At 45.4% G+C, this 26163-nt stretch overlaps 1 protein-coding gene across 1 annotated transcript in view; it reads right to left on the bottom strand.

Moving 5' to 3' along the window:
* Window positions 1–26163, bottom strand: part of ADGRB1 (adhesion G protein-coupled receptor B1) — a 357612-nt gene that overhangs the window by 280944 nt on the left and 50505 nt on the right. Inside the window, exon 2 of the mRNA XM_054985938.1 lies at window positions 26033–26050. Within this exon, the coding sequence (XP_054841913.1) occupies window positions 26033–26050 (18 nt within the window). The remainder of the gene's footprint in view (window positions 1–26032; window positions 26051–26163) is intronic.

Here is a 26163-nt window from a genome sequence, read left to right as displayed (position 1 = left end):
CGAGACACGAGTTCCAATTTTTAGGCATAACCGGTGACGCAACAGCAGAAATGTGCCCTGTTAAACCAATTGCCCCCCAAACTGCCAGGGATAGTCTGAAGACGTGGAGCTCTGCAACATGCAAAGCATGCGTGAGCTAAATAGGAAGCTGGCTCCATTATAAGCAAGGCCTGCTACTTTCAAGTGAATGTGTATACTGTCATCATGTCCTTAGAGGCTACCGTAGGATATCACTGACCTCTACTGGACAGAACGGGATCTCTTCAATTACACTGTAATTGCTCACAGCGTAGGTATTTGCTCAGAGGATTATGTGCCCGGCATCAGCAACTATTGATCTTTTATATGGTGCCAGCATGATGTAAGCCATTGTACGGATCACAGAGATAACAGGATCTTTCCGTCTCCAATGCTAAGCATGACTGCCTATTAGACAATGGAGCTTCATCAAGAGATGTGTGCAGGTCCGGTTCCAGGTTTTGTGGGGTCCCAAGCACAGTTTCCAGGGATCCTCTCTTTTCTTCTGCCCACCACCAGGCCCCCACACATGCCCTCCTTCCTTCCCCCCACCTGCATGCTTTCCACCTGCCTGTGCATTCTTCCCCTGCCTATGTGAGAGCTCTTTCACTGCCCGTAATCGCCTCTGCCTGCAGCCCTTATGCCAGTGACCTTGGGAAGTGAGTGCAGCTGGGAGTACAGTGTGCAGCTAGCAAATAAGTGAGCTGGGAGATGACAGAAGCGGGCCCAGCCAGAAGGCCTTGCCCCGGCAGTTGCCCCACCGCAAGTTATGCTGATGGCCGCTCTGGGTGGGTGAGATTCCCCAGCAAATCTTTTGAGATTGGCTGTGCATGAAGACCAACTTACATTTTGTTATTTTACTTCTTTACTTCATTTACACCCTGGCTTTCTCTGTAATGGGGACCCAAGGTGGCTTACATCTCTCCTTCATGTTATCCCCACAACAACCCTGTGAGGTAGATCAGCTATATTTTATTTATTTATTTATATATTTCAGATTTGTACTCCGCCTTCCCCGCGAGCGGGCTCAGGGCGGATAACAACATATTAAAAATACAATTTAAAAATTCATGTACATTAAAAACACATTTAAAACAGGCTGGTGGACAGCCATCTGAAGAAGTAATAAGAATCTGAAGAAGTAATAATAATAATAACATTCGATTTATATACTGCCCTTCAAGACAACTTAATGCCCACTCAGAGCAGTTTACAAAGTATGCTATTATTATCCCCACAACAATAATCACCCTCTGAGGTGGGTGGGGCTGAGAGAGCTCCTAAAAGCTGTGGCTTGGCTTCAAGTGGAGGAATGGGGTATCAAGCCCAGTTCTCCAGATTAGGGTCCCATGCTCTTAACCACCACACCAAAGTGAGCTGTGACTCATGAAAGCACATACCCTACCACAAATTTTGTTAGTCTTCTAGGTGCTACTGGGCTCTGTGAGGTAGATTAGGCTGAGACTTTGTGACTAGCCAAAAGTCACCCATCAAGCTTCGATGACAGTGGAGATTCGAACCCGACTCTCCCAGGTCCTAGACTGAGACTCTAATCACTGCATGTCTTCCACCAGCACAAAGCTTCAGCCACACAGAACATACCTTCAATCAAACTAGATTCATCTCAGGTCCATTACCACCGACTGGGATGTTAGAGAAGTATGGTGCATAAAAGCATTAAAATATTAATCTGACCCATTCTCACATGCTAAACTAATGTTATGGGCCAATCCAGACTTTTTTTTTTAAATGGAAGGCAGGGTCATTTTCACTCTGAGTTACATAATTCTCCTCTCCTCTGTTTTATCCCCGCAACAACCCTGTGAGGTAGGTTAGGCTAAGAATGTGTGACTAGCCCATGCTCACCCATCAAGCTTCCAGACACTTGTTTATTCCATTACTGGAGACTAGGATAAACTCAATATGTCAGAAAAGAGTCTTCCTCCGCAATGGAACCTGAAATCTTTTGCCACTAGAGATGCCAGGGATAGACCCCAACACCTTCTGCAAGCTGAATATGTGCTCTTCCACTGATATCCATAGTCTATTCCAATATAGCCCATTCCACCGATATCCATGCCCTGACCTGGATAGCCAAGGTGAGCCTGATCTCATCAGATCTCAGACCTAAACAGGGTCAGCCTTGGTTAGCAATTGGATGAGAGACTCCAGCGAAGACCAGGGCTGCAGAGGTAGGCAATGCCAAACCACCTCTGTTAATCTTTTACCATGAAAACACCACCAGGGATCGCCATAAGTCCACTATGACTTAAGGGCACTCTCCACCACCACTGATATCCATAACCCATCCGTGTTTTAGACTGACAGCAGAACCACAAGTGACAAAAGGCACAGATTGGACACTTGTCAGCTTCCCTCAAGTTTTGATGGGAAATGTAGGCAGCTTGGCGGAATGTTGGACAAGTGACAGTTGAAAAGTCCATTGGACAGCAGTCAGAGAGCCAAGCTGCAAACTAGGATGCCTACATTTCCCATCAAAACTTGAGGGAAGCTGACAAGTGTCCAATCTGTGCCTTTTGTCACTTGTGGTTCTGCTCTGAGTCACACAACTAGAGATGGGCATGAACCAGAAAAAAACTGAACCATGCAGTTTGTGGTTTGTCAAATTTCATGAACCACGAACCACGAACTTTCATGAACCTGCCCCTGGTTCGCGAACCGGGTCATTTGGTTCGTGAAAAAGGCACATCCAGGTCAGAAAATCATCACTTCCGGGCCAGCAGAAGGTCTGGAGGTCCATCCCCTGTTGCCTAGGAAACTGATTGATTGGCACCAGGCTGTCTGCAGTGACAAACCAAAAAATGAACCAAACGAACCAGCCTAAAGTTTGGGGCGGTTCATGAGAAATGAGCTCTGATGAACAGCGGTTCGTGAACCACGAACCGCCCTGGTTTGTGCTTAATTTTGGTTCGTATTTTAGTTCATGCCCATCTCTACACACAACTGGTCCATCTAGATCAACACTGTATCCTTTGGCTGATAGCTCACCTGTGTATCCAAAAGAGAGCAGTCCTTCCTAGCACCTAATACCAGACAGCCCTTAAATGAAGATGTCAAGAATTGAACTTGACACTTTCTGTGTCCATAACACCTGTCCTACAGCTGAGCTATAACCTTCCCACACCAAATGTATCTGCCACAGAAGATTTTTACATCGTGTTCAGAAAGCCATCGCTCTTATTTGAGGCACTGTCCACCTTTCATTGAAAGTTCCTGATCTGAATTTCAATGTAGTCAAACACTGCAGATTAGGACTGGAATTAACGCAAACACTGATCACTGTTTGAGATGACATTGTTCCTGTGTTTTTAAAGAGTCTGAAGAGATGCAACAGAAACGTTCAAAATTGCAGAAGCGAAAATGTTGAGTGAAATTACTCCACGGTTGAAGAAGCATGGGAATTATGGTATTAGAATACTTTTTAAAAAATTCAACAGTGGCATTGCATATTCTGAATGCAAGATTTATTCATTTAAGAATATAAAATGAACCCTGCTGGATTAGACCGATCTAATTTCACCAAAGAGATGCCTCTGGGAAGTGCTGAGATAGTTTATGAAGGTCTGTTAGCCCTGGATTTCTCACCCCTCACTTTATCCCCAAATCTTGAATGGGAGGCACTTGGGAAACAAGATTTAATAGGTATCTGGGTACCTCGGCTTTACAGGTGAGCCTAAATCTACTTGAGAATAAACACAGTGTCAGTCCCTGGCAGTTAGATCCCTTAGTTCACCACAGCAAACACACAGGTGATTTGGTTGAAGTAACTTTTCTTAGAGATCCATCAGTTCAGGTTGATCAGACAGTGGAATTGGCAGAAGTGACCTGTAGAGGAAAAGCGTGGTTAATTATAGAGGAAAGTCCCACCCCCCAGGTTAGTAGCCCGGTAAAATTCTGGCGAGAACACCAGAGACAAAAAGTAGCAAAGTTTAGACTACGATAGGCAATAATATCAAGCGAGGAATGAGATCATCATTGTTCTCATGGCAGTCTAGCTGCATCTGGCTCCAAGGCCATCGGCTACAGAAGTTGTGGAGAAACGCCATTCTGTTGGTGGAGTTCCCTTTCTATGGGCTGCAGAGGGGAGGGGCGAGTTCTGGAATGGAATGTGATTGGAGGGAGAGCGAGTCAGTCGGTGGAGGGGAGTTGGCAGTGGACAGTTGGTGGCTGGAGAGTTGAGAGAGAGAGATGGCTCTGAGGGGAGAGGTAGATCTAGTGTAACCCCAGGTAGCAAAGGATCGGGCCTGCCCTACACAACATCTAATTAGGGCATGAGGGAGATAGAGTAGGGGTTTCTGTTTAGGTTTTATTAGTCCTTCCGTTCACTGTTTATTTACCTGTGTATAGTTAGCAGTTCAATAAATGAGTTTTGGAATTGATGACAGAGGAAAGCTCTTCTGTTCCACATAGTCCCCCAACTGCTTGGGCCCACTAGCAGAGGAGGGGGGTTAGGAGGCTGTCCCGCCTAACCAGGACCCTATACAGGGACGGTGGTGGCAGCAACTACCCGGAGACAGGGAAGGGAGACAGCCCCTTCAGGTGCCTGGCCAGAGGCTGAAAGTGAGGGGTAGGCAGAGCGGGGTCGACCAGTGGGAGGAAAGGCCCCGTTCCACCACAGAAGTGAAAGTGTTTAACTTCAAAGGAGAGATAACAGAATGAGCTTCTAAACAGACATTGAAAGGCAGAACTCTCCACAGTGTCAGAGGACTACTAGGCAGCATACAACACACCCGTGGCAGGTATTGCAGGCAGGCATACATGACACACAGAATCAATAACTGCCGGCATCTCTCCATAGATAAGAAGAATCCTTCCGTCTTATCAGGAATGAGATCCAACTGGGGTAACTCCTCTTCCAGATACCATATTCCACATTCCTCAAAAAAGGAATGCGTATAGTTCTTAAGTACTTTAACTGAGCATACCAGGGAAATGCTGTGGGGGAACCACATAGGATTGCCAGGTCCCTTAACCCTCCCGACGGGAGCAGGGCTGGCATTTACATTTATTGTCATCATGTGCATGCTTTGTGCATGTGTGCTCCCAGGTCATCATATCCATGTCATTTCCGGGTAGGTTTACCTGGTCCCATTAACCTGGGGACCTGACACTTAAGTTATTGCTGGGTCCATGATGCTCGCATGCACCCTCATGTGATGACATCATTTCCAGGAAGTGATGTCATCACGCAAGCACAAGGGGGCACATATGCTTCACAGTGGGCCGATTTTGGCCTCAAACGGGCCAAAACAAGCTCGCTGCAAAGCACAGGAGGCACTCTCGGGGTGGTGCGATGACATCACTCCTGGGAGTGACATGATCGAACCTCCCTGGGAGTGCACCTGGGAAGCCCCATCCCATGCCTTCCTCCATCATCAGCCCTGTAAGTGGAGGCAGTGGGGCAGAGGATGAAAGCAGGGGATCCCTCGCCCCACCAGGGGAATGGGATCCCTACTTTCAGGAAGTGATGTCATCATGCAGGGCCCGGAAGTGCTCCTGCGCTTCACAGCAGGCCCATTTGGGCCTTAAACAGGCCTGATTGAATGAGCCCAGCTTCTCTTCTTTTTATAGATAAAGAGGGTGACACTGACAACCTTTTTTAAGTCCCATCCTCTGGTATATGCTAAAGGAGTCACCAGCTCCAGTTTGGGAAATTCCTGGAGATTTGAGGAATGGAGCCTAGGAAGGGTGGAGTTTGGGGCGGGGAGAGGCCTCATCAGGGTAGAATGCCATACAGCCCACCCACCAAAGTAGCCATTTTCTCCAGGGGAACTAATATCTTTGGCCTGGGGATCAGTGGTAATTCCGGAAGATCTTCAGCCACCACCTGGAGTTTGGCAAACCAAGGACAGAGCATGAATGCTTACATTCATGTTGCTGATGAGTAGATCCACAAATTTGCAGAGAAACGTGCATTTTCTATAATTCCACATATAGTATTCTCTTCTCTCTGCGAAGAGAAGCCACCATCAGTCCATTGTTGTCATTTATTCAGTGCATGAAAACAACAACACAAAGAGAATGTGCTGTCTCAATCAGAACGACACACATCTCCAGGCTTTTCCTGTACACAGCTCCCACCCATCTGGGCTGCTGCCACTTGATGGTAAAAAATCAATAGAGGAGTGATTGCCATTTCGGGTCCAACATAAATCTAATCTTTTAACTCTGGAAAAAGGTCTCCCCAGTAATAAATGGATCAGACAGATGTCTTGATAAATGTCCAGGGCCTGTAGGCGATACTACTGGATACTATCTGTTGGTGTAGATATGCTTCTACCGAGAGCTTCGGCGTCATTTAATACATTCATGTCAAATTACTTATGTTTTGTTTCTGCAATGTTTCATATCTGTATTTGGTTCTATGCTTGTTTTCAAATTTATGCAATTCTTTCCTCATTGTACTGTTTGTTGGACATGCCAGTGGCTGATTCATAATAATATTTGATTTATATACTGCCCTTCATGACAACTTAACACCCACTCAGTGCGGTTTACAAAGTGTGTTATTATTATCCTCATGACAATCGCCCTGTGAGGTGGGTGGGGCTGAGAGAGCTCTGAGAGAGCTGTGACTGACCCAAGGTCACCCAGCTGGCTTCAAGTGGAGGAGTGTGGAATCAAACCCTGGCTCTCCAGATTACAGTCCTGCCGCTCTTAACTATTACACCAAACCGGCTCTCTTGTATTGTATTGACTTACACTGTGTTATCCACCTTGAGGCTCACTGAGAAAGTCGGACTATAAATATAAATAAAATTCATAAATCTGCATAGATGGCCCCTTCAAAGTGCTTAATGTTGCTGTTTTCCCTTATGAATTAAAATGAAAAGAGCAGTTCATTCATAGCCTACTAAAAATGTTACTTAGGAGTGTAAAGAACCCACCCAGAGAGGAGGAGATCTACACTCTAGGAGTGCTAACATCAGACAAGACCTTGCTTTAAGTATATGTTCCTGACTAGATGGGTAAAAGCCCATATAGCAGTAACTCGTACAGAAGCACCTTTGAAGGCAGAAAATTCTGTCATTTTGGCATTATATGTATGTGACTTATCTAATCATACATTGCTAAGACAGAGGAGAATTGTCCAGCCTCCAGTGGTAAAGCCACACAGACCGTTGTATTGCAAAATATTGTTTTATTCAGTGTCGTTTTTCTTTTTTCTTTTCCAGGCACAATCACAGAAAAACGTAGTTGTAACCAAAAGTTAGGGTCTAGGAGCATCCACCCACCGGGGACTGCTCCCAACGGGAGAGTGGCAATGGGTTTGCACGGCTAGATATCCCGTTTCGCTGAATATACGCTTCTTCAAAAGCCTTCGTGAAATTGCCAATAATTTTGTAACGATCGCTGGACAGGAGTCATCCAAAATTCTTTCTTCCATTCAATACCGTGCGTAAAGCCTCAATCCTCTCAAGTTCTCCTGTTCGTTACAAAATTATTGGCAATAACCCTAACTTTTGGTTACAACTACGTTTTTCTGTGATTGTGCCTGGAAAAGAAAAAAGAAAAACGACGCTGAGTAAAACAATATTTTGCAATACGACGGTCTGTGTGGCTTTGCCTTGGTTCTTTGTGTTAGAGACCGTTCCCCTCTATGACTTTGGCAGCCTCCAGTGGTGCCTGACTGGAAGAAGGGGGGTCAGAAAAGTGGATCATACAGAGATGCGGCAGGCAAGCGCTAATAAAGAGATAAACTTAATCTGTGAGCTGTACTTTCAACACAGAGAAGCTTTTACTTTTCATAAACTCAAAGACCACTTTAAAAAATCCCCAAGCAATGCATAAAAAGGATAACACCTGAATTGGGTTATACTTCCACTGAAAAGGAAGATTCTCTGGGGGCTAACTTTGGAAAAATCTACGCCATTGATGCTGGTTTATTTCAGTAAGATGCTCCCATCTGTAACTAGAGTTGCTAGCTTCCAGGTGGAGCCTAGAAATCTCCTGGGATTACAACTGATCTAGACTACAAAAATCAGTCCCCCTGGAGAAAATGGATGCTTTGGAGGATAAACTCTATAGCATTGTACCCCGCAGAGGTCCTACAGATCGCCAGGAATTCCCCTAACCTAATTGTAAGCCAATGAGAAAAAAGATTTATGGTTGTTGTGGGTTTTCCGGGCTGTATTGCCGTAGTCTTGGCATTGTAGTTCCTACAATGCCAAGACCACGGCAATACAGCCCGGAAAACCCACAACAACCATCGTTCTCCGGCCGTGAAAGCCTTCGACAATACAAAAAAGATTTACTTCCATACACAGAAATGACTTCTTCTATTGCTGTTCCTTTCTTTGTGCCAATTTCATATCTTAAGTAGGAACAAGATCCACTATCTCTTTTGTTCCCCACCACCATGTACAGAACAGCTGAAGAAGGATTGCATGGTATGCATTTCACAGAATCACAGAATTGGAAGGGGCCGTACAGACCTTCTAGTCCAACCCCCTGCCCAATGCAGGATGAGCCTAAAGCATCCCTGACAAATATTCATCCAGCCTCTTCTTGAAAACTGCCAGTGAAGGGGAGCTCACCACCTCCCTAGGCAGCTGATTCCACCTTTGAACTACTCTGACCCTGAAAAAGTTTTTCCTAATATTCATCTGGTACCTTTCTGCATGTAATTTAAGCCCGTTGCTTCGGGTCCTATCCTCTGCTGCCAACTGGAACAGCTCCTTGCCCTCCTCCAAATAACAGCCTTTCAAATATTGAAAGAGAGCAATCATGTCCCCCCTCAATCTCCTCTTCTCCAAACTAAACATTCCCAAGGCCCTCAGCCTTTCCTCGTAGGGCTCAGTCTCCAGACCCTCCGATGCAGCCAGCCCCCAGATTTTGCACAGGGATATCTCAATAAAAAAAGACTAGGCTCAAATTTGCATAATGATGGATAACTAATTATGTCAAGGGCGAAAGATGTATACTTCACAATCACATGAAAATCACAGAGCGCTGAGCTAAATACCATTTGTTTAAAGAAAAAAAAAAGAGCTTCCGTGATAAATGAAGAAGAGTCTACCGATGTAGGACACAGCGATCGTGCCAAATGACAATTTAAGCAACAGTATTACAAATGTCATTGTCATTCTCCGAGAGGTTTATAATGGCACCAAGCACAACAGCAAACGCAACCTTTAAAAAAATAAATGTGAATTGCCGGGTAAAAAATGTAATGCAAACTGTTCTTCTGTTTGTTGTTGCTAGTCAAATAATCGAAGTGGCTGCATGGAATAATAGGAAGTTCTAATGAATACCAACTTTTAAGACATTAAACAATAAAATGATGTCATTAAATAGCACTGATGCTAGCAATCACTGATGCCATTTACATTTTTTTTAAAAAAATGAATACATTTTTAAAAAAATTCTTCTACTGGCTGGCTACATGATCAAACCAATCAGGGATTGGCCAAATTCGCTGTAAGTTAAAACCCCAAAGTTAATAGAAGTAAGAGCAATACATCTTATGTCATTAAATAGCACTGATGCTAGCAATCACTGATGCTATTTACATTTTTTTCAAAAAATGAATACTTTTTGTTTAATTCTTCTACTGGCTGGCTACATGATCAAACCAATCAGGGATTGGCCAAATTCGCTGTAAGTTAAAACCCCAAAGTCAATAGAAGTAAGAGCAATACATCTTATTGTCACCTTAAATGAGAGAACCTGCTTACCTATTTGGCAATCCTCCCAATTAGCACCAAAATGGGGGCTATCTGTAGAGTTGCCATATCTGGGTTGGGAAATTCCTGGAGATTTGGTGGCGGAGCCTGGGGAGGGAGGGCAGATTTTGGGAAGGATGGACTTGTGTGAACTATAATCCCATAGAGTTGCAGCTGTTTTCTCCAGGGAAATTAATATCTGCAGTCTGAGAGGTCCGTTATAATTTCAATAAATGTCCAGGCCCCAAATGGAGGTTGGCAACCGTATGCCAAACACTGGCTACATTCAAGCCCTCCACACTCTCCACCAGCGAAATCGACAGCCCTGTAGTTGTTGCTGCAGCATTAGAAGGAAATTATTGAAGAATGTTTGGTATGATGAGAAATACTCCTTGGAGGCAAGGAAACAGCAAACACAAAATACTTTTAATCCACTACCTTTATCGCAATGCTGAGCATATATACAGGGTTTTAGAACACTGAAAGTACTTTCATAAACATTATATTGAAGTCCTTACAACTATCTTGTAGGGTAGGCCAGTATAGTTATCTCCATATTTCAGGTGGGGCCTGGGAAAGAATGTTTTGTTTCAGGCCCCTTAGATTTATGGAAGAGGCAAGACCTCTCTTTTCACCACTTGACCTTGAATGGAGGGCATACCTCACACAAATTTGTCCCATTTCTGTTCCTTTAAAGAGATAAATTCTTCTTCAGTGACTAGTATTACAATTTCCCAACACCATTGCAAAAACATGTATTAGGGCTAAAGAGGGGGCGGAATCTGTTCTCCATTGTATGTAGAGGAAGCTTCTAATTAGCGTCCCAAATACAATTTGCATGGGTTACGGGTCCGGTCAACAAGCTGGCAGTCCTAACGAGACCTTGTGTGCTAAGCTCAATAAAGATCTCTCCTATTCCTTTGCCCCCTCCAACCAAATTTCTGAGAGGGACAGACAGGAGATCAAAGCCAGTTCAAAGCAGCCTTTGGGCGAGACTGCATTTTGTGGCTATTAAATTAAATTTTTGATGACATTTTAGTATGCGAGGCCAAACCTGTTCCATGCAGCAACATGGACAACAAAGTACTTTGCCTTGAAGGGGATTTAAAGATCTTGGAAGGCTCCTGAAAGTCCCGGTTCAGCTCGGTGTTCTGTCAGCATCTCTTCCCTCCTCGCTCTGGCTCCCAGATCTGTCAGTGACGTTGCATCATGCCGGGATCAGTTACTAACCGCCGCCACTTCACTTTCTTTTTTTATGTTTCTTAAGAAAAGATGGAACTGAGATGAATAATCAAAGCGGGGATCAAATTCAATCAGCTCGACAAACTCAGCAGGTCTCGGTTCACAGCCGTCTCACCAAACTCAACTAGAAATCTACATTTAAAGTTCTGAAGTTGGTCTTCTTACGAGTTTGTCTTAACTACCATCCCACTTGAGGTTGGGAAATTCCTGAAGATTGGTGGGGGGGAGTCTGGAGAGGATGAAGTTTCAAGAGGGGAGGGACCTCAGCAGGATATAATGCTGCAGAGCCCTCCCTCCAAAGCAGCCATTTTCTCCAGGGGGACCAATCTCTATGGCCTGGAGATCAGTTGGAATTCTGTAAGATCTCCTGCCACCACCTGGAGGCTGGCAAGCTTAACTCAGGGACACTTCTAGCTATTCTGTTGCCCCTTTGGGGCCTGTGCCATTGTCCAGGATGAAGCCAAGCCCCTGCGCTGTTGTCACAAAGGTTTGGCTTGGACTCAGTAGTGGTGTGTGAACCCAGGAGGGGACACCCTTCTCCTCCTGCGCTGCTGATCGCTAGGAGTGAGGCATGCTACCATGGGGCTTCAATGCCTTCCTTGCCATTCTGCATAGGTTGTCAGTACTGCCTAGGCAAATGCTAGGTAATTTTGAGGGTGTTGCCTGGGGAAGGTGCAATTTGGGGAGGATGTGGCATCCCTTTTGGGTGACATTCTAGGAATTTCCCCCAATCTCTATGGTAAAGACAATAAAGACATGGGGGAACTCCTAGAGAGTTACTATGGAGGTCATTTTCTCCCCCTCCTCCATTTTTGAGAATGTGGGACTGGAGCTGAAGGCAGGAGGGTACACCACCTTGGCAAAAGCTAAGAAAAGTTCTGCATTAGAAGTTCTGCTTGGGTGACTTAGCCAGAAACTGGTGCTTGTCCTGCATGATACATCTACACACAATAGTCAGTTCCTCTAGGAAGCCAACAAAGAGGATGTGGTGGTAGGGCTGCCAACCTCCAGCTGGGGCCTGGAGACCTCCCAGAATTACAACTGATCTCCAGATGACAGAGATCAGTTTCCCTGGAGAAAGTAGCAACTTCAGAAGTTGGACTCTATGGCATCACATCCCCTGACTCTCCTGGAGTTGGCAACTCTATGTGATGGCACCTTTCTTCATCCGTCTAAAAGAATTAGACTAAGTTGAAAAAACACACACTCCTGGATACCTCTATCACCTGGCCATCCCTGATCAATGAGGCATCTCAGAGCACGTCCAAACTGTCAACTTCTTCCTTCTAAGAACAGAATGAACACCAGTTCCTTGATCACGTTTACATTCACTCTCCCCTCGATCTGACACTCCTATCAAGAAATTGATAGGTGACATTTGCCCCTAGCAGTGAAAAGGAGGCCATTAGAATGAATGAAAAAACCACACTCCAGAACCAAATATCAGCCAGGGAGAAAGAATCCTTTCTGTCTAACAAGGCATGGTGACCAAGGTTCAGCCAGTTCCTTGTGATGGGTCTCTGGTTTGCTAACCAAGCTAAAAGAAGCAGGTTTGCCTGGCTCTCAACAGATGCACACACACATTTTAATCCCTGGGCAAAGTCTTGGATCAGAATTTGGGAGATCAGCAACAGTCTTCAGGAAGGAAGAATGTGGCGAAGGGAGGCAGGTCTTCCCTTGACCTGCTATGCCAGGATTCCATATCTAATGATGAGGTCATTCATATATCAAAACAGGATGTTCCGAAGTCCATGTATAATGTGCATACCAGGGCTTTTTTTTCTGGGAAAAGAGGTGGTGGAACTCAGTGGTGGACGTCACTTTGGGTCAGCTGGAAGAAGGGGGAGTTTTTTAAAGTTTAAATCGCCTTTGGTGAAAATGTTCATATGGCCGGTGGCCCTGCCCCCTGATCTCCAGACAGAGGGGAGTTTAGATTGCCCTCCACACTGCTGTGCAGAGGGCAATCTAGACTCCCCTTTGTCTGGAGATCAAGGGGCAGGGCCACCGGCCATGTGAACATTTTCAAGAGGTGCTGGAACTTCATTCCACCACATTCTCACTGAAAAAAAGCCCTGGTGCAGACATGGATCAGCCACTCCCAAAGGCTTGCAGCATGTCCAGCACTGCACATTATCAGACCATCAGAGGGAAAACGAACCTTCAAATTTAGTAATGTCTTTACTACCCCCAAAACTGACTGGCAGCAAAATGCAGGTGAAATGCATGTTAGGGTCAAGAGTTTGAAAAGCTGACTGTAGAAGGTACTGCTCCATTACATTTTTATTTGTATTTATTTACTTGATTGATAGGAGGGAAGGCAGCATGGTAAGGCCCGATCTCATCAGATCTGGGTAGCTGAGCAGGGTCAGTACTTGGATGGGAGACGACCAAAGAAGACGCTGCAGAGGAAGGCAATGGCAAACCACCTCTGTTTCTCACCTGTCTTGAAAGCCCCAGCAGGGCTCACCATAATTCATTTGTGACTTGATGGCACTTTACACACACACACACACTTCATTGATACCTTTCTTTATATTGGGGACCCAAAGTGGCTTATATTGTTTTCATCTCCATTTTTCCCCTCTCAACAAACCTTGTGAGGTCAGTTAGGCTGAGGGTTCATAACTGGCCCATGGTTACCTATTCTGTCAGGGTTTGGTTATACTTATATAGGGTTGTCTGGTCCAGGTTGGGAAATTCGTGGAAATGTTGGTGGTGGAACCTGGAGAGGCCGGTGTTTGGGGAGAGGCCTCAGTGGGGTTCACCCTTCATAGCAGCCATTTTCTCCAAAGGAACTGATCTCTGTTGCCTGGAGATCAGTTGTAATCCTGGGAGATCCTGGGAGATCCCCAGCTACCTCCTGGAGACTGACAACCCTATAATTATGGCACTATATTGGCAGGTTATAATGCCAGGTTATTACGGCAGGTTACAATGCCATAGACTCCACCCTCCAAAGCAGCCATTTTCTCCAGGGGAACTGATCTCGGCAGCCTGGGGACCAGTAGGAATTCTGGGATATCTCCAGGACTGACCTGGAGGCTGGCAACCCTATATGCCACCCATCAGTGCTGAAAATGGCTCTGAGGCTAAGCCAGCCCAGTAATTGAATGGGCTAAATTTTATACCTCTGGCCATGAGATTGATGGTTCAAGCGCTAGAATCCCTGCCAGGCCTTCTCTTCAAACCACCAGCCGTAGTCCAATATTCAGCCCCAGCTCCATGTATGTGCCTGTTCTCTGTTTACTGGACACAAATAGGATCAGCTGACCTGACCACTTTTCCCCCTGCTCTGCATCATTCAAGATTCTGCTTGCCCTGCATCAGCCCTCAACACACAACAAAGTAAATGACAGCTCATGTTAAAATGGAGCAGGGATCCCCCGGTTCCCCCCACCCTCTCCTCCATCAGTGCAGCTTTGGTCCCAAAATCCCAAAGCACTGCAGATTTCCAAGGAAAGGTTGCTTGAACATCTTAATTGCATCAATTTCTGAAATGGAGTCAGACCTTGCCGACAAGGTTGTTGAGTTCGATTGGCCGTGGCGGGAGGCAGAGTTGATCGGAGCAGTTCGGCAAAGCTAGAAGGGGGGTCCATTTGCACCAAGTTGTTTATCTTCTGTCAGAAAGTCCCAGCTGTGCAGGATCAATAGTTGTTCCCACTTCTCCATCCTGTTAATTAAGACTCTCGCAGGGGCACCTGAAGATGAACCGCTGGTGTGTTCTAGAACCCGGACACACTTTCTGGTCAGGGGTTTCATTTATTTGTTTGCATATTGCAGCAGTCACTCCATACTACACTGCAGTGGCCCGTAGTGCAGGTTTGTACATCCTGGGTCTCCCCCCCACAAACACACCCCAAGTGTAAAGTCCATCTCCACTTATGGTGGCCTGTCATGAATCCAACATCCTCCCAGCCATTGTTGCAGTCCAGGGTGTGCAAAAAAAGGAAGCCACCCAAGAGCTTGGCAGGGCTCCATATAGGACGGGACTTTTTTCAAATTTGTGATATAGGATCACACTGATGGTTGTAATTTTCTGACATTTACATAAGGACTGTATGGAATTGTATGGATTATAATACATTGTGGCTATAAATCACAGTGGTTTTTTAAAATTGTTTTTTACACTGTGATCCCAGTTTGGTTTTCTGACTTGATGTAAGGCAGCTTCAAGTGTATTCATGTGTGTTCCCTACCATACAAAACTGTTGTAGGGTTGACTGGACGAATGCATAAGAAATTCTCTGGAAATGAAGAGTGTTCTATAAATGCTAAAGGGAAATTCAAAGTAGGGCTGTCTTGATTTGCATATGACAACTGCACTCACTTAGATGGTCATCTTGCCCTTCATCTAAAGAATTCAGCATTGTTCATCTCTGTTCCATTTGATCCACACAACAACCCTGTAAGGTCAGTTAAGCAGAGATAAAGTGATTGTTCCAAAGTTACCCAGTAAGCTTTGTGGGCAAGTGGGGATTTGAACCCAGGGCTTCTCAGTCGTGGTTTGACACTTTGCCTTACACCGTCCCATCTTTACATGGCTGCAATTGTTTACAAAATTTCTGTCTTCCCGAGAGCCATCATCCCTTTCTGCTCACAGCAGATCAATTGGAGCTGCCGAGGGAATTTTCGGGAAGCAAAATTTCAATACGAATTTGAAGGTTTGTATTAGAATGAAACAGAAAGGGAAGCAAACAGGAATTCTGAGAAGCAAAACTGCTTGAGAAAGTGCTTTTCTATATCTGGACCAATTAAGCTTGCCAGCTTCTAGGTGGGATCTGGCGATCTCCCAGAATTTCAAGTGACCTCCAGACAACACAGGTCACTTCCCCTGGGGAATATGGCAGCTTCAGAGGACACACTCTACGGCATCACATCCCTGCTGGTCTCCCTTCCATCACCAGTCTCCATCCTTCCCAGGTTCCACCCCTAAATCTTCAGGTGTTTCTCAAACTGCAGCTAGCAAACTAACTGTTGGTGACCTACTAACGGACTTGGTTAGTCAAGCTGTGTAAAGGATACCTTTTGCTTTTAACCACCACCACCTCCCCAGATTGAATCTCCTTCTGGAAGTCCTGACCAGGTCAAGAAGACTTTCACAAGACCTGAGGTGGGTATCCTAAAGCAAACTTTCAAGGCAAATTTGAGAATCTCTGCTCGTGAGACACATTTAAAGAATTTTGACAAACATAAAGCGATGCAATAAAACTAGTAAAAGTTCTTGGATTGTGGGGAAGAAGGGCTCCATACGTCATTTAAAAGCTTTCACCATGAATTAACACTGAGATTATTCATTTTAGGGCTTGGTCGTGTTGCATTAGAAAGCCAGCACAAGACAGCAGGGGTCTCAAAAGCATGACATCTCAAAGGTCACACGTCTTCAAGCCGTACTCTCTACCAAAAGAGCAGAAAAGGCTATTTTAATGTATTTATTTTCATCAGAAAAGAATCTGTCCCTCTGGTGTCTGCAGCTTGCAGGTGATGCTCTCAGTTTGCAGCCAAAGAGCCATTTAAATGCAAATGCTGACTTTTTGCCTGCCACTGGCTGAAAAAAAAATACTTCCTAAATGACATGTCAAACAATCTTTTTTATTATTATTATTATTTTAGATTTTAATTGCCTCCAAGTAAAATGGCTTTGGTCCTGACCTGGATAGCCCAGGCTAGCCTAATCTCGTCAACTATGCTAAGGAGGGTCAGCCTCGGTTAGCAATTGCATGGGGAACCTCCAAAGAAGACCAGAGTTGCAAAGTCAGGCAATGGCAAACCACTTCTCTTAGGGCCAAGCTACACATGACGAATGACACTTGAATGGCAAGTGGATTGAGTGGAGGGCAAGTGAACAGGGAGAAATACACTTGCTGTTCAAGTGTCATTCGTCATGTGTAGCTTGGCCCTCAGTCTCTTGCCTTGAAAACCCCAGCAGGGGTCGCTATAAGTCAGCTATGACTTGACGGCACTTTCTACCGCCAAACCGGCTTTGAGGTTTTCTAAAATTCCAGCTGAAGTCGTAATTTAAGTGGCAGTTGTTGCAATGTGAATCCCACAAGAGAAAGTGGAAGTTGCAAGGGAAGATGTTATAAACTGCGTATGTAGCATGCATGGGGTGTGTTGGGGAGCAGGGTCACACCCACTGCCCCCCACCACTATGCATTCAACTGAATACTTACAGCAGCTCTGGGCGCATGCAGGTATAGGAAATATATTTACACAAGCGATACAGTGACCCGCTACCCCTCCATTGCAGAGAGAACTTGGTAAGCACAAACCTCACCTGAACCTCTTTGTCAGAACCTTAACCATTCAATCAACACCACATAACTAGAAAACACCTTTTTAAAAAATTTCATTCATACCCCATCTTTCTCCACAATGTGGACCTAAGATGGCTTACATAATTCTCTTCTCCATTTTATCCTTACAACAACCCTGTGAGGTATGATCTTTCACCATATGTGCCCCAGATCCAATAAAAATTGCTGGTGGTCCCTGGCCCCAGAGAGGCTCACCTGGCCTCGACCAGGTCCTGTCACTAGCCTGGTGGAACTCTCTGTCTGCTGAAACCTGAACCCAACAACGTCTATCATCCTTTCACCATGCTTGTAAGACAGAGATGGTCCACCAGGCATATGGTTGAGGCTGGGCTATGAGTGAGCCTTCGTGCTGGTCTCCTCTTGGGGGGGGGGACAAAAACCCCACTCTGAGCTTGTTTTTTCCACCAGCTAGAAATGAGAGCGACTGTAGCACAGCGGTTAAGCGGTTCGGCTGTAAATCAGTGCTCTACTGGTTCGAATCCCACTCCTGCCATGAGCTCAGTAGGTGGCCTTGTGTAAGCCAGTCTTCTCAGCCCCAAATCCCCTGCTGTATTGTGAGGATAATAATAACACTAACTTGTTCACTGCTCTGGGTGGGACACTAATCTGTCTAGAAGAGCAGTATATAAGTGCAGTTGTTGTTGTTGTTGTTGTTGTTGTTGTTGTTGTTGTTGTTGTTGTTGTTGCCATTTCTCCATCTCCCACCCCACAGAATGTCTGGTTGGGGCTAGAAATACGGGCCGCCATCTAGAGCTGTTTTACCACTGAATTGTTATGTTATTTATCTATTGTTAATTTTAACACATGTCACCTGCTCTTAACCCATTTGCGGGGAGAGTGGATTATAAATTCAATCAATCAATCAATACGTTAGGATGAGAGTATGTGATTGGCCCAAGGTCTCCCAGCAAGCTTCCATAGCAGAGTGGGGGGGATTCGAACTCAGATCTCCCAGATCGTATTCAAACAGTCTAACCATTACATCACGTGTTGATTGCTATTGTGCAAATGGAGTCAAACTCTGATGCGCTCCCAGATTGCCTGGGAAGCTAACATCTGCTTTTCTGGGATGTTCCACTAGTAACCTTCTGCCAGATGCTGACAAATTTCTCGTATCTGCTAATCTGCCTCAAGGATCCCTGTTTCAGTTTAGCAGCTTCTTTGTGCAAATCAAACCTATAAGCCTATCTTCTCATGCTGTTTTCTGCCTCTCCGCCCCATTCAATGTATGTCTTTTCAACGTTATGTGTGTGCCAGTTGCATATAAATGGCCTATAAGTGGCAAAAAGAAACGAATGAATCAGAAACATTAGTGATGTGGAATGAAAAGGCTCCCAATGACAACACACAAAACAAAGCAAAACTGGAAAAAAGAAATTCAGATTTCTTCCCAGACCTTCCCTTTCCCGCAGTACAATCTGTGTTTAAAAATATTATAGCTATATGCTAAACAAATCCAAAATCGACGGCCACATGGACCCATGCTATGGTTACCTCCAGGCTAAACTACTGTAATGAACTCTACATGGGTTTGCCCTGAGAGACCACAAACTTCAGTTGGTGCAGAATGCCGCAGCCTGGTTACTTACAAAAGCAGAGAAAATCCCGTGTAAACGTACTAATAAGCATTAATATATCAGTCAAGGTACAAATGTAAAGTATTTAATTGTAATCCACAACAACTTAAGTTCACAGTGGAGCTTCTTAATACATGACTACAACCTTGTAAGAACTCAAACCCACAGTTGGAGCAATAATTGATACAAGTGCTGCAATATTACAGACCTTAAAATATAATTATAAAGTGCTAGTGCTAAAGTGCCTATTAATTATATTATTGCACATCCCTTATAAAGTTCAAATACAAGCTCAGCACAGCACAATTACACAATATATAGGTCATAAGCACTATGTATCCAAAAGGGGAAGAGTCCAAGAAATGTATTGTCGAAGGCTTTCACGGCCGGAGAACGATGGTTGTTGTGGGTTTTCCGGGCTGTATTGCCGTGGTCTTGGCATTGTAGTTCCTGACGTTTCGCCAGCAGCTGTGGCTGGCATCTTCAGAGATCTCTCAGTGTCACAGTGTGGAAAAGAGAAGAGATGTAGGTCATTTGTATCTACTCAGGAGGGGTGGGGTTGAGCTGAGTCATCCTGTAAGAGTTTCCCAGGGTGTGGAATGCTAATGGCGGGAGGCTTCACTGTATCCTGAGGAGGTTCTTTTGCATATGGATTGGTACTTGATGTGCTAATCTACTCTGCAGGGCTATTGTCAGGGATAGAATGTTTTGTTAGCCTGGTGTTTTTCAGAACTGGCAACCATGCTCGGTTCATTCTTAAGGTTTCTTCTTTCCTGTTGAAGTTTTGCTTATGCTTGTGAATTTCAATGGCTTCCCTGTGCAGTCTGACAAAGTAGTTGGAAGTGTTGTCCAGTATTTTGGTGTCCTGGAATAAGATACTGTGCCCTGTTTGAGTTAGGCTATGTTCAGCCACTGCTGATTTTTCAGGTTGTCCAAGTCTGCAGTGTCTTTCATGTTCTTTTATTCTTGTCTGGATGCTACGCTTTGTGGTCCCGATGTAAACTTGTCCACAGCTGCAGGGTATACGGTATACTCCTGCAGAGGTTAGGGGGTCTCTACTGTCTTTTGCTGATCGTAGCATCTGTTGTATTTTTCGGGTGGGTCTGAATACTGCTTGAAGGTTATGCTTTTTCATAAGCTTTCCCATCTGATCAGTAATTCCTTTGATATATGGCAAAAACACTTTTCCTGTGGGAGACTGTTTTTCTTTGGTTGTTTGATTCATCCTGGGTTTGATTGCTCTTCGGATTTCATTTCTGGAGTAGCCATTTGCCTGAAGTGCGTGGTTTAGATGATTCATTTCCTCATTGAGAAAGCGCGGCTCACATATCCGTCTTGCACGATCCACTAATGTTTTCATTATGCCTCTTTTCTGTCGGGGATGGTGATTGGAGTTTTTGTGTAGGTACCGATCAGTGTGAGTTGGTTTCCTGTAGACCTTGTGACCTAACTGAAAGTTTGCTTTGCGGATGACCCAGGTATCCAGGAATGGGAGTTTTCCCTCGATTTCTTTCTCCATGGTGAATTGTATGTTCAGGTGGATGTTGTTGAGATGATTAAAAAACCCCATCAATTCTTCCTCCCCATGGCTCCAAATGATAAATGTATCATCCACAAACCGGAACCATACACTAGGTTTGTGGGGTGCTGATTCTAGAGCTGTTTTTCAAAATGTTCCATGTAGAAGTTTGCTATAACTGGGCCAACTCACACTGATCGGTACCTACACAAAAACTCCAATCACCATCCCCGACAGAAAAGAGGCATAATGAAAACATTAGTGGATCGTGCAAGACGGATATGTGAGCCGCGCTTTCTCAATGAGGAAATGAATCATCTAAACCACGCACTTCAGGCAAATGGCTACTCCAGAAATGAAATCCGAAGAGCAATCAAACCCAGGATGAATCAAACAACCAAAGAAAAACAGTCTCCCACAGGAAAAGTGTTTTTGCCATATATCAAAGGAATTACTGATCAGATGGGAAAGCTTATGAAAAAGCATAACCTTCAAGCAGTATTCAGACCCACCCGAAAAATACAACAGATGCTACGATCAGCAAAAGACAGTAGAGACCCCCTAACCTCTGCAGGAGTATACCGTATACCCTGCAGCTGTGGACAAGTTTACATCGGGACCACAAAGCGTAGCATCCAGACAAGAATAAAAGAACATGAAAGACACTGCAGACTTGGACAACCTGAAAAATCAGCAGTGGCTGAACATAGCCTAACTCAAACAGGGCACAGTATCTTATTCCAGGACACCAAAATACTGGACAACACTTCCAACTACTTTGTCAGACTGCACAGGGAAGCCATTGAAATTCACAAGCATAAGCAAAACTTCAACAGGAAAGAAGAAACCTTAAGAATGAACTGAGCATGGTTGCCAGTTCTGAAAAACACCAGGCTAACAAAACATTCTATCCCTGACAATAGCCCTGCAGAGTAGATTAGCACATCAAGTACCAATCCATATGCAAAAGAACCTCCTCAGGATACAGTGAAGCCTCCCGCCATTAGCATTCCACACCCTGGGAAACTCTTACAGGATGACTCAGCTCAACCCCACCCCTCCTGAGTAGATACAAATGACCTACATCTCTTCTCTTTTCCACACTGTGACACTGAGAGATCTCTGTCTTTTGGTGCTACACCTCTGAAGATGCCAGCCACAGCTGCTGGCGAAACGTCAGGAACTACAATGCCAAGACCACGGCAATACAGCCCGGAAAACCCACAACAACCATCAGTCCAAGAAATATTTACTCCAGTGGAGACCACTCCAGGTGGCTGTGACAGGTTCCAGAAACATTGATATCCAGGGCTTTTTTTCTTGGAAAAGAGGTGGTAGTACTCAGTGGTGGAACTCAGGACCACACAATGACATCACTTTGGGTCAGCTGGAACAAGGGGGGAGTTTTTTAAAGTTTAAATCACCCTCGGCGAAAATGGTCACATGGCTGGTGGACCCACCTCCAATCTCCAGATGGAGGGGAGTTTAGATTGCTCTCCGCGCCGCTCCAGTGGTGTGGAGGGCAATCTAAACTCCCCTTTGTCTGGAGATCAGGGGGCGTGGCTGCTACACCAGCCATGTGACCATTTTCAAGAGGTGCCAGAACGCCGTTCCACCACGTTCCTGCTGGAAAAAAGCCCTGTTGATACCTGTCCTCTGACGGGTTGTCTAGATCGTATTTGGTCCTGTTTCAAATTCCATTCTTTATCAAAGGGTACACAGTCAAAATTTCCATTCCAAACATCAGTAAACAAAGACCAATTGGCATCTTCAGTAAGAGTAGCCACAGCCTGGTTACTGTCGGGCATCAGGTGGAAGATGCACGCCACAGCTATTCTGTTGAGATCCCATTGGTTACCAAACAGTTATCACATTCATTTAAAAGTCCAGGTCTTCATGTACAAAGCCCTTAATGGCCTTGGACCCACATAGCTCCAGGACTGCCTCTCCCACTATGACAGCTTTGCTCATCCAAGCAAAGCCTTCTAAAGGTGCCACCCTGAAAAAATAATAAGATCGGCAGCTCCCCGTTCATGGGCATTCTCTATAGCGGCTCCCACCTTATGGAAAGGCCCGCTGATGAAATCAGAAAGGCCCTCACTCTTCTCTCATTCAGCAGAAGGAGCAAAACAGTAACGTTCCAGAGGCCATTTTTAAATAGAGATTAGAACCGTAGTAGATTGGAACAGTCCAGGAGCATGCCTAGAATGGGATTCTAGCCTGCTGAGATTATTACGGTAGGCAACCTCTTCTTTTACTGCATTGACTTATATCTTACAATCCACTTTGTTTATAATATAGTTTGCCTTCGTTTGTTTTTGTTCGCAGTGTTATCTAGTTTTCTAATCCTGTTCCTATTCCTAATTCTGCATTACAGCTCGCTTCTGGGCCATTTTAACTTCCTAGTTGGCCCTTTGCCAACCTCTGCATCACACCAACAGATACAGCCAAATGAGCACAGGGGAGCCAAGCCCTCTTTCTGCTCAGTAGGGCGCTGCAAATGGCATTCTCCTGCATGGCGACGGTGCTATTTTTACCAATGTGCAGAGCTCAGACGAGCTGCCGAATCTTCTGGTTCTTTCCCAAGCCCGTTTCAAATCAGTTCCGTCGAAAAAAATTAATTTTGTGACCATGAAGACAATAATTTTGCAAAGGCGGGGGCTTAAAAAAAACCCAATCAATTCCCTTAGCCTACACTCCTGCCAGATTTCTGTTCCTGAAAAAAAAAACCCAAAGAAACTTGAGTTAATTACTTTGCGAGAAAGAAGCATTTCTCTTTGGAGCGATCATTTATTTATAAAACTTTCCCTCAGTGAATGCTCTAAGTGTTCCAATTAAAATAATTTAGACAGCATAGACAGAACTAAGCTGAGCAAACTGGAATTGACATCCTTAAAAACCACTGAGATAGCCAAGACGGACGGTTGGCAACCGGAGCAGAGGTGGCCAAGGCCTGGCAGAGGGACCACTGTTGCCAAGTAGGCCCCCTCCCCTGCTTTAAAGCCTGCCATGAACTGTGTTAAAGTTTCCTGCGTTGCTGTTTTACTGCTACACCAAAGACTGCCTCGCACGTGTGTGTGTTAAATACACGTGTCAGTTTCCTGCCTGCTGTTTAATTACCTTGCTGCTGCAATAGACTGTGTAGTTCCCCGACTCCATGTTTGGATAACTGCACAAAGGACTCTCTTTCTGGGCAGCCCTGCCCTGACCTGTATCTGGACTTCCTAGTGTGCGTTTGGACTGTGCTACAAGTGTGCCCCGTGCCTGCATTGCCATCTGCCACGGACCGTGCCTGTTCCCTGCTTTGGACTGTGTTTTAAGTGTTGTTCTCCCCTGCCTCCATGGAAGCCTGCCTCATATGGGCCCAAGCCGCTGCTAGCAGCCGGGCGCCTGCCGGGGAAACCTCCAGCGAGCCTGGCCAGGCGCTCCCTGGTCAGTTCCCGTCTGGAGCCTCCCGCGAGCCGGTCGCCGAGCTTGCCCTCGCTACCGGGCAGCCTGCTATCCAGCCCCAGCCATGCCCAGCCGGCATCCATGTTCTCAGGCACCCAGACGACCCAGAGGAAGAGACTGCTTTGGGAAGCCATTTCGGTGAAGCGGGCACACCACGTCCGCAGCGAGAGCCCCTCGCCCCGCTCTGCATATCTTAGGAGCCGCCCCGGAGAAGAACTAAGTGCCGACCATCCCAAGCACTTAGAGAATGCATCTCAAAGAAACCTCCGCATTCCAGAGCTGATGACATCAGGACAAGCCCTGTCCGCTGGAACATCCTTTCAGCCCACTTGGATTTCCCCCTCCCTCTTTTGTCCTCTCTTCCTGAGGTGTCACTTATCACAATCTGATTACTAAAGTGGCCCATCTAAGCCATTCAGTAGCCCATTAGAACCTTTGTTTTAATCTGTGAGAACCACCAAGTACAGCACCAGCCCCAGGGTACGTTTTGGGGTATTTAAGCTGGTCTCTCAGACCACTCGGTGCTTAGGCCATTCCTATCCAGACTTCCTTGCTGTCCGTCTGTGGTCCCAGTGCTGGCATTGGGCCACCCTCGCTGCTGTGTCTCTGCTTCGCTCCAGGATAAGTGAGTATTCCCCCTATCTTCGTTGGGAACCAGCTAATGCGAACGTCTCTGTATTTCCTACTCTGTATTTCTTAGATCTTGTATGTTCTCTTGTATGCTTGTGCAAGTTTAGGCTTACGCCACACTAAATACATGTGTTTGGAACTTATTTGTAGTCTGCCTCTTTGTCACTAGAGTGTCTGGGATCGGGACCTCCATATACATAGGTTATGATCCGCGCTTAATTTTAAGTTACAGACTGCTATAGCTAATTCCCCATTATAATAAAGAGCAGTTCTGGTAACACCACATTGGGACAAAGATACTGGGCAAGTCTAGTGATTGCATGAAAACATGAAGCTGTTGTATACTGAATCAGACCATTGCTCCATCAAAGCCAGCACTCTCTATCCCAAGTAGCAGTGGCAATCCAGGGTCTCCAGGCTAGGGTTGCCAGCCTCCAGGTGGTTGCTGGAGATCTCCTGGAATTAGAACTGATCTCCAGGTGACAGAGATTGGTTCCCCTGGAGAAAATGGCTTATTTGGAGGGTGGACTCTATGGTATTATACCCCACTTAGTTCTCTCCTCTCCACAAATCCTGCCCCCTCCATGCTCCACCCCCCAAATCTCCAGGAATTTCCCAACTTGGACCTGGCAACTCTACACCAGGCAGAGGTCTTTCATATCACCTCCCACCTGATCCTGGCAAGATGGAGAAGAGGGAAGCAAGAAGTATGGAAGTCCCAGAGAGTAGCAGTCTACACATCAAAAGATAGTAGAAAGGTGGAATGCACAGGCCCTGATCTCTCTACTAGAGATGGACATGATGGACCACAACAAAACCGAACCATGCAGTTCGTGGTTCATCAAATTTCACAAACCACGAACTACCATGAACCTGCCCCTGGTTCACGAACCGGTTCATTTGGTTCATGAAAACGTCACATCCAGGTCAGAAAATCATCACTTCCGGGCCAGCAGAAGGTCTGCAGGAAGTCCATCCCCTGTTGCCTAGGAAACTGATTGATTGGCACCAGGCTGTCTGCAGTCACAAACCGAAAAATGAACCAAATGAACCAGCCTAAAAGTTCGTGGCAGTTCGTCAGAAATGGGATCTGATGAACTGTGGTTCGCAAACCACAAACCGGCCTGGTTCGTGCTTAATGTTGGTTCATATTTTGGTTCGTGCCCATCTCTACTCTCTACATCTCTGTCTCTATTCCACATTGCCCTCTGTAACCTGAGACAAGGGGTAGTGAAATGTCCTTTACTTCTCACACTTTACACTGTCACCAGCAGAAAATCTCATAGAATCGAACTTTCATTGCCCAAAGGCCCATCAAGAAATGCCTCCAGCCCCATGAAGAAGAAGCCTGTTTACTTCATGATCCCGATATTGCCAGCTCAAAAACCAGGATCATTGCAAATGTGTAAAAGGCTATCCTAACAACGGATTCTACTTAACAGCGTATAATGCTTGCTACCACTGATTGCAAAATGGCTTCCACCCTGCATTTCAACTCTCAGCGACTGCCCTCCGTATTTACTTCCCTATATGCTGCATTGTGAAATATTTTGTCCCCAGCTTTCCTCTTAAGCACCCCCTCCTTCATAGATTTGCCAGGTGTCCGGTTTCCCCCTGGACAATCTGTTTTTTTCTGATACTGTCCAGGGGAAACACAGTTAAAATACTGGACATATAAATATATGGTATTTATTATGAGCATGGGGGAGGAGGGGCAGCTGGCTGCT

This window comes from Eublepharis macularius, chromosome 7 (assembly GCF_028583425.1).
Source record: "Eublepharis macularius isolate TG4126 chromosome 7, MPM_Emac_v1.0, whole genome shotgun sequence".
In the NCBI taxonomy this organism is placed as follows: Eukaryota; Metazoa; Chordata; class Lepidosauria; order Squamata; family Eublepharidae; genus Eublepharis; species Eublepharis macularius.
Note: the sequence above shows the minus strand (reverse complement) of the source record. Positions and strands in the feature narration are given on the sequence as shown.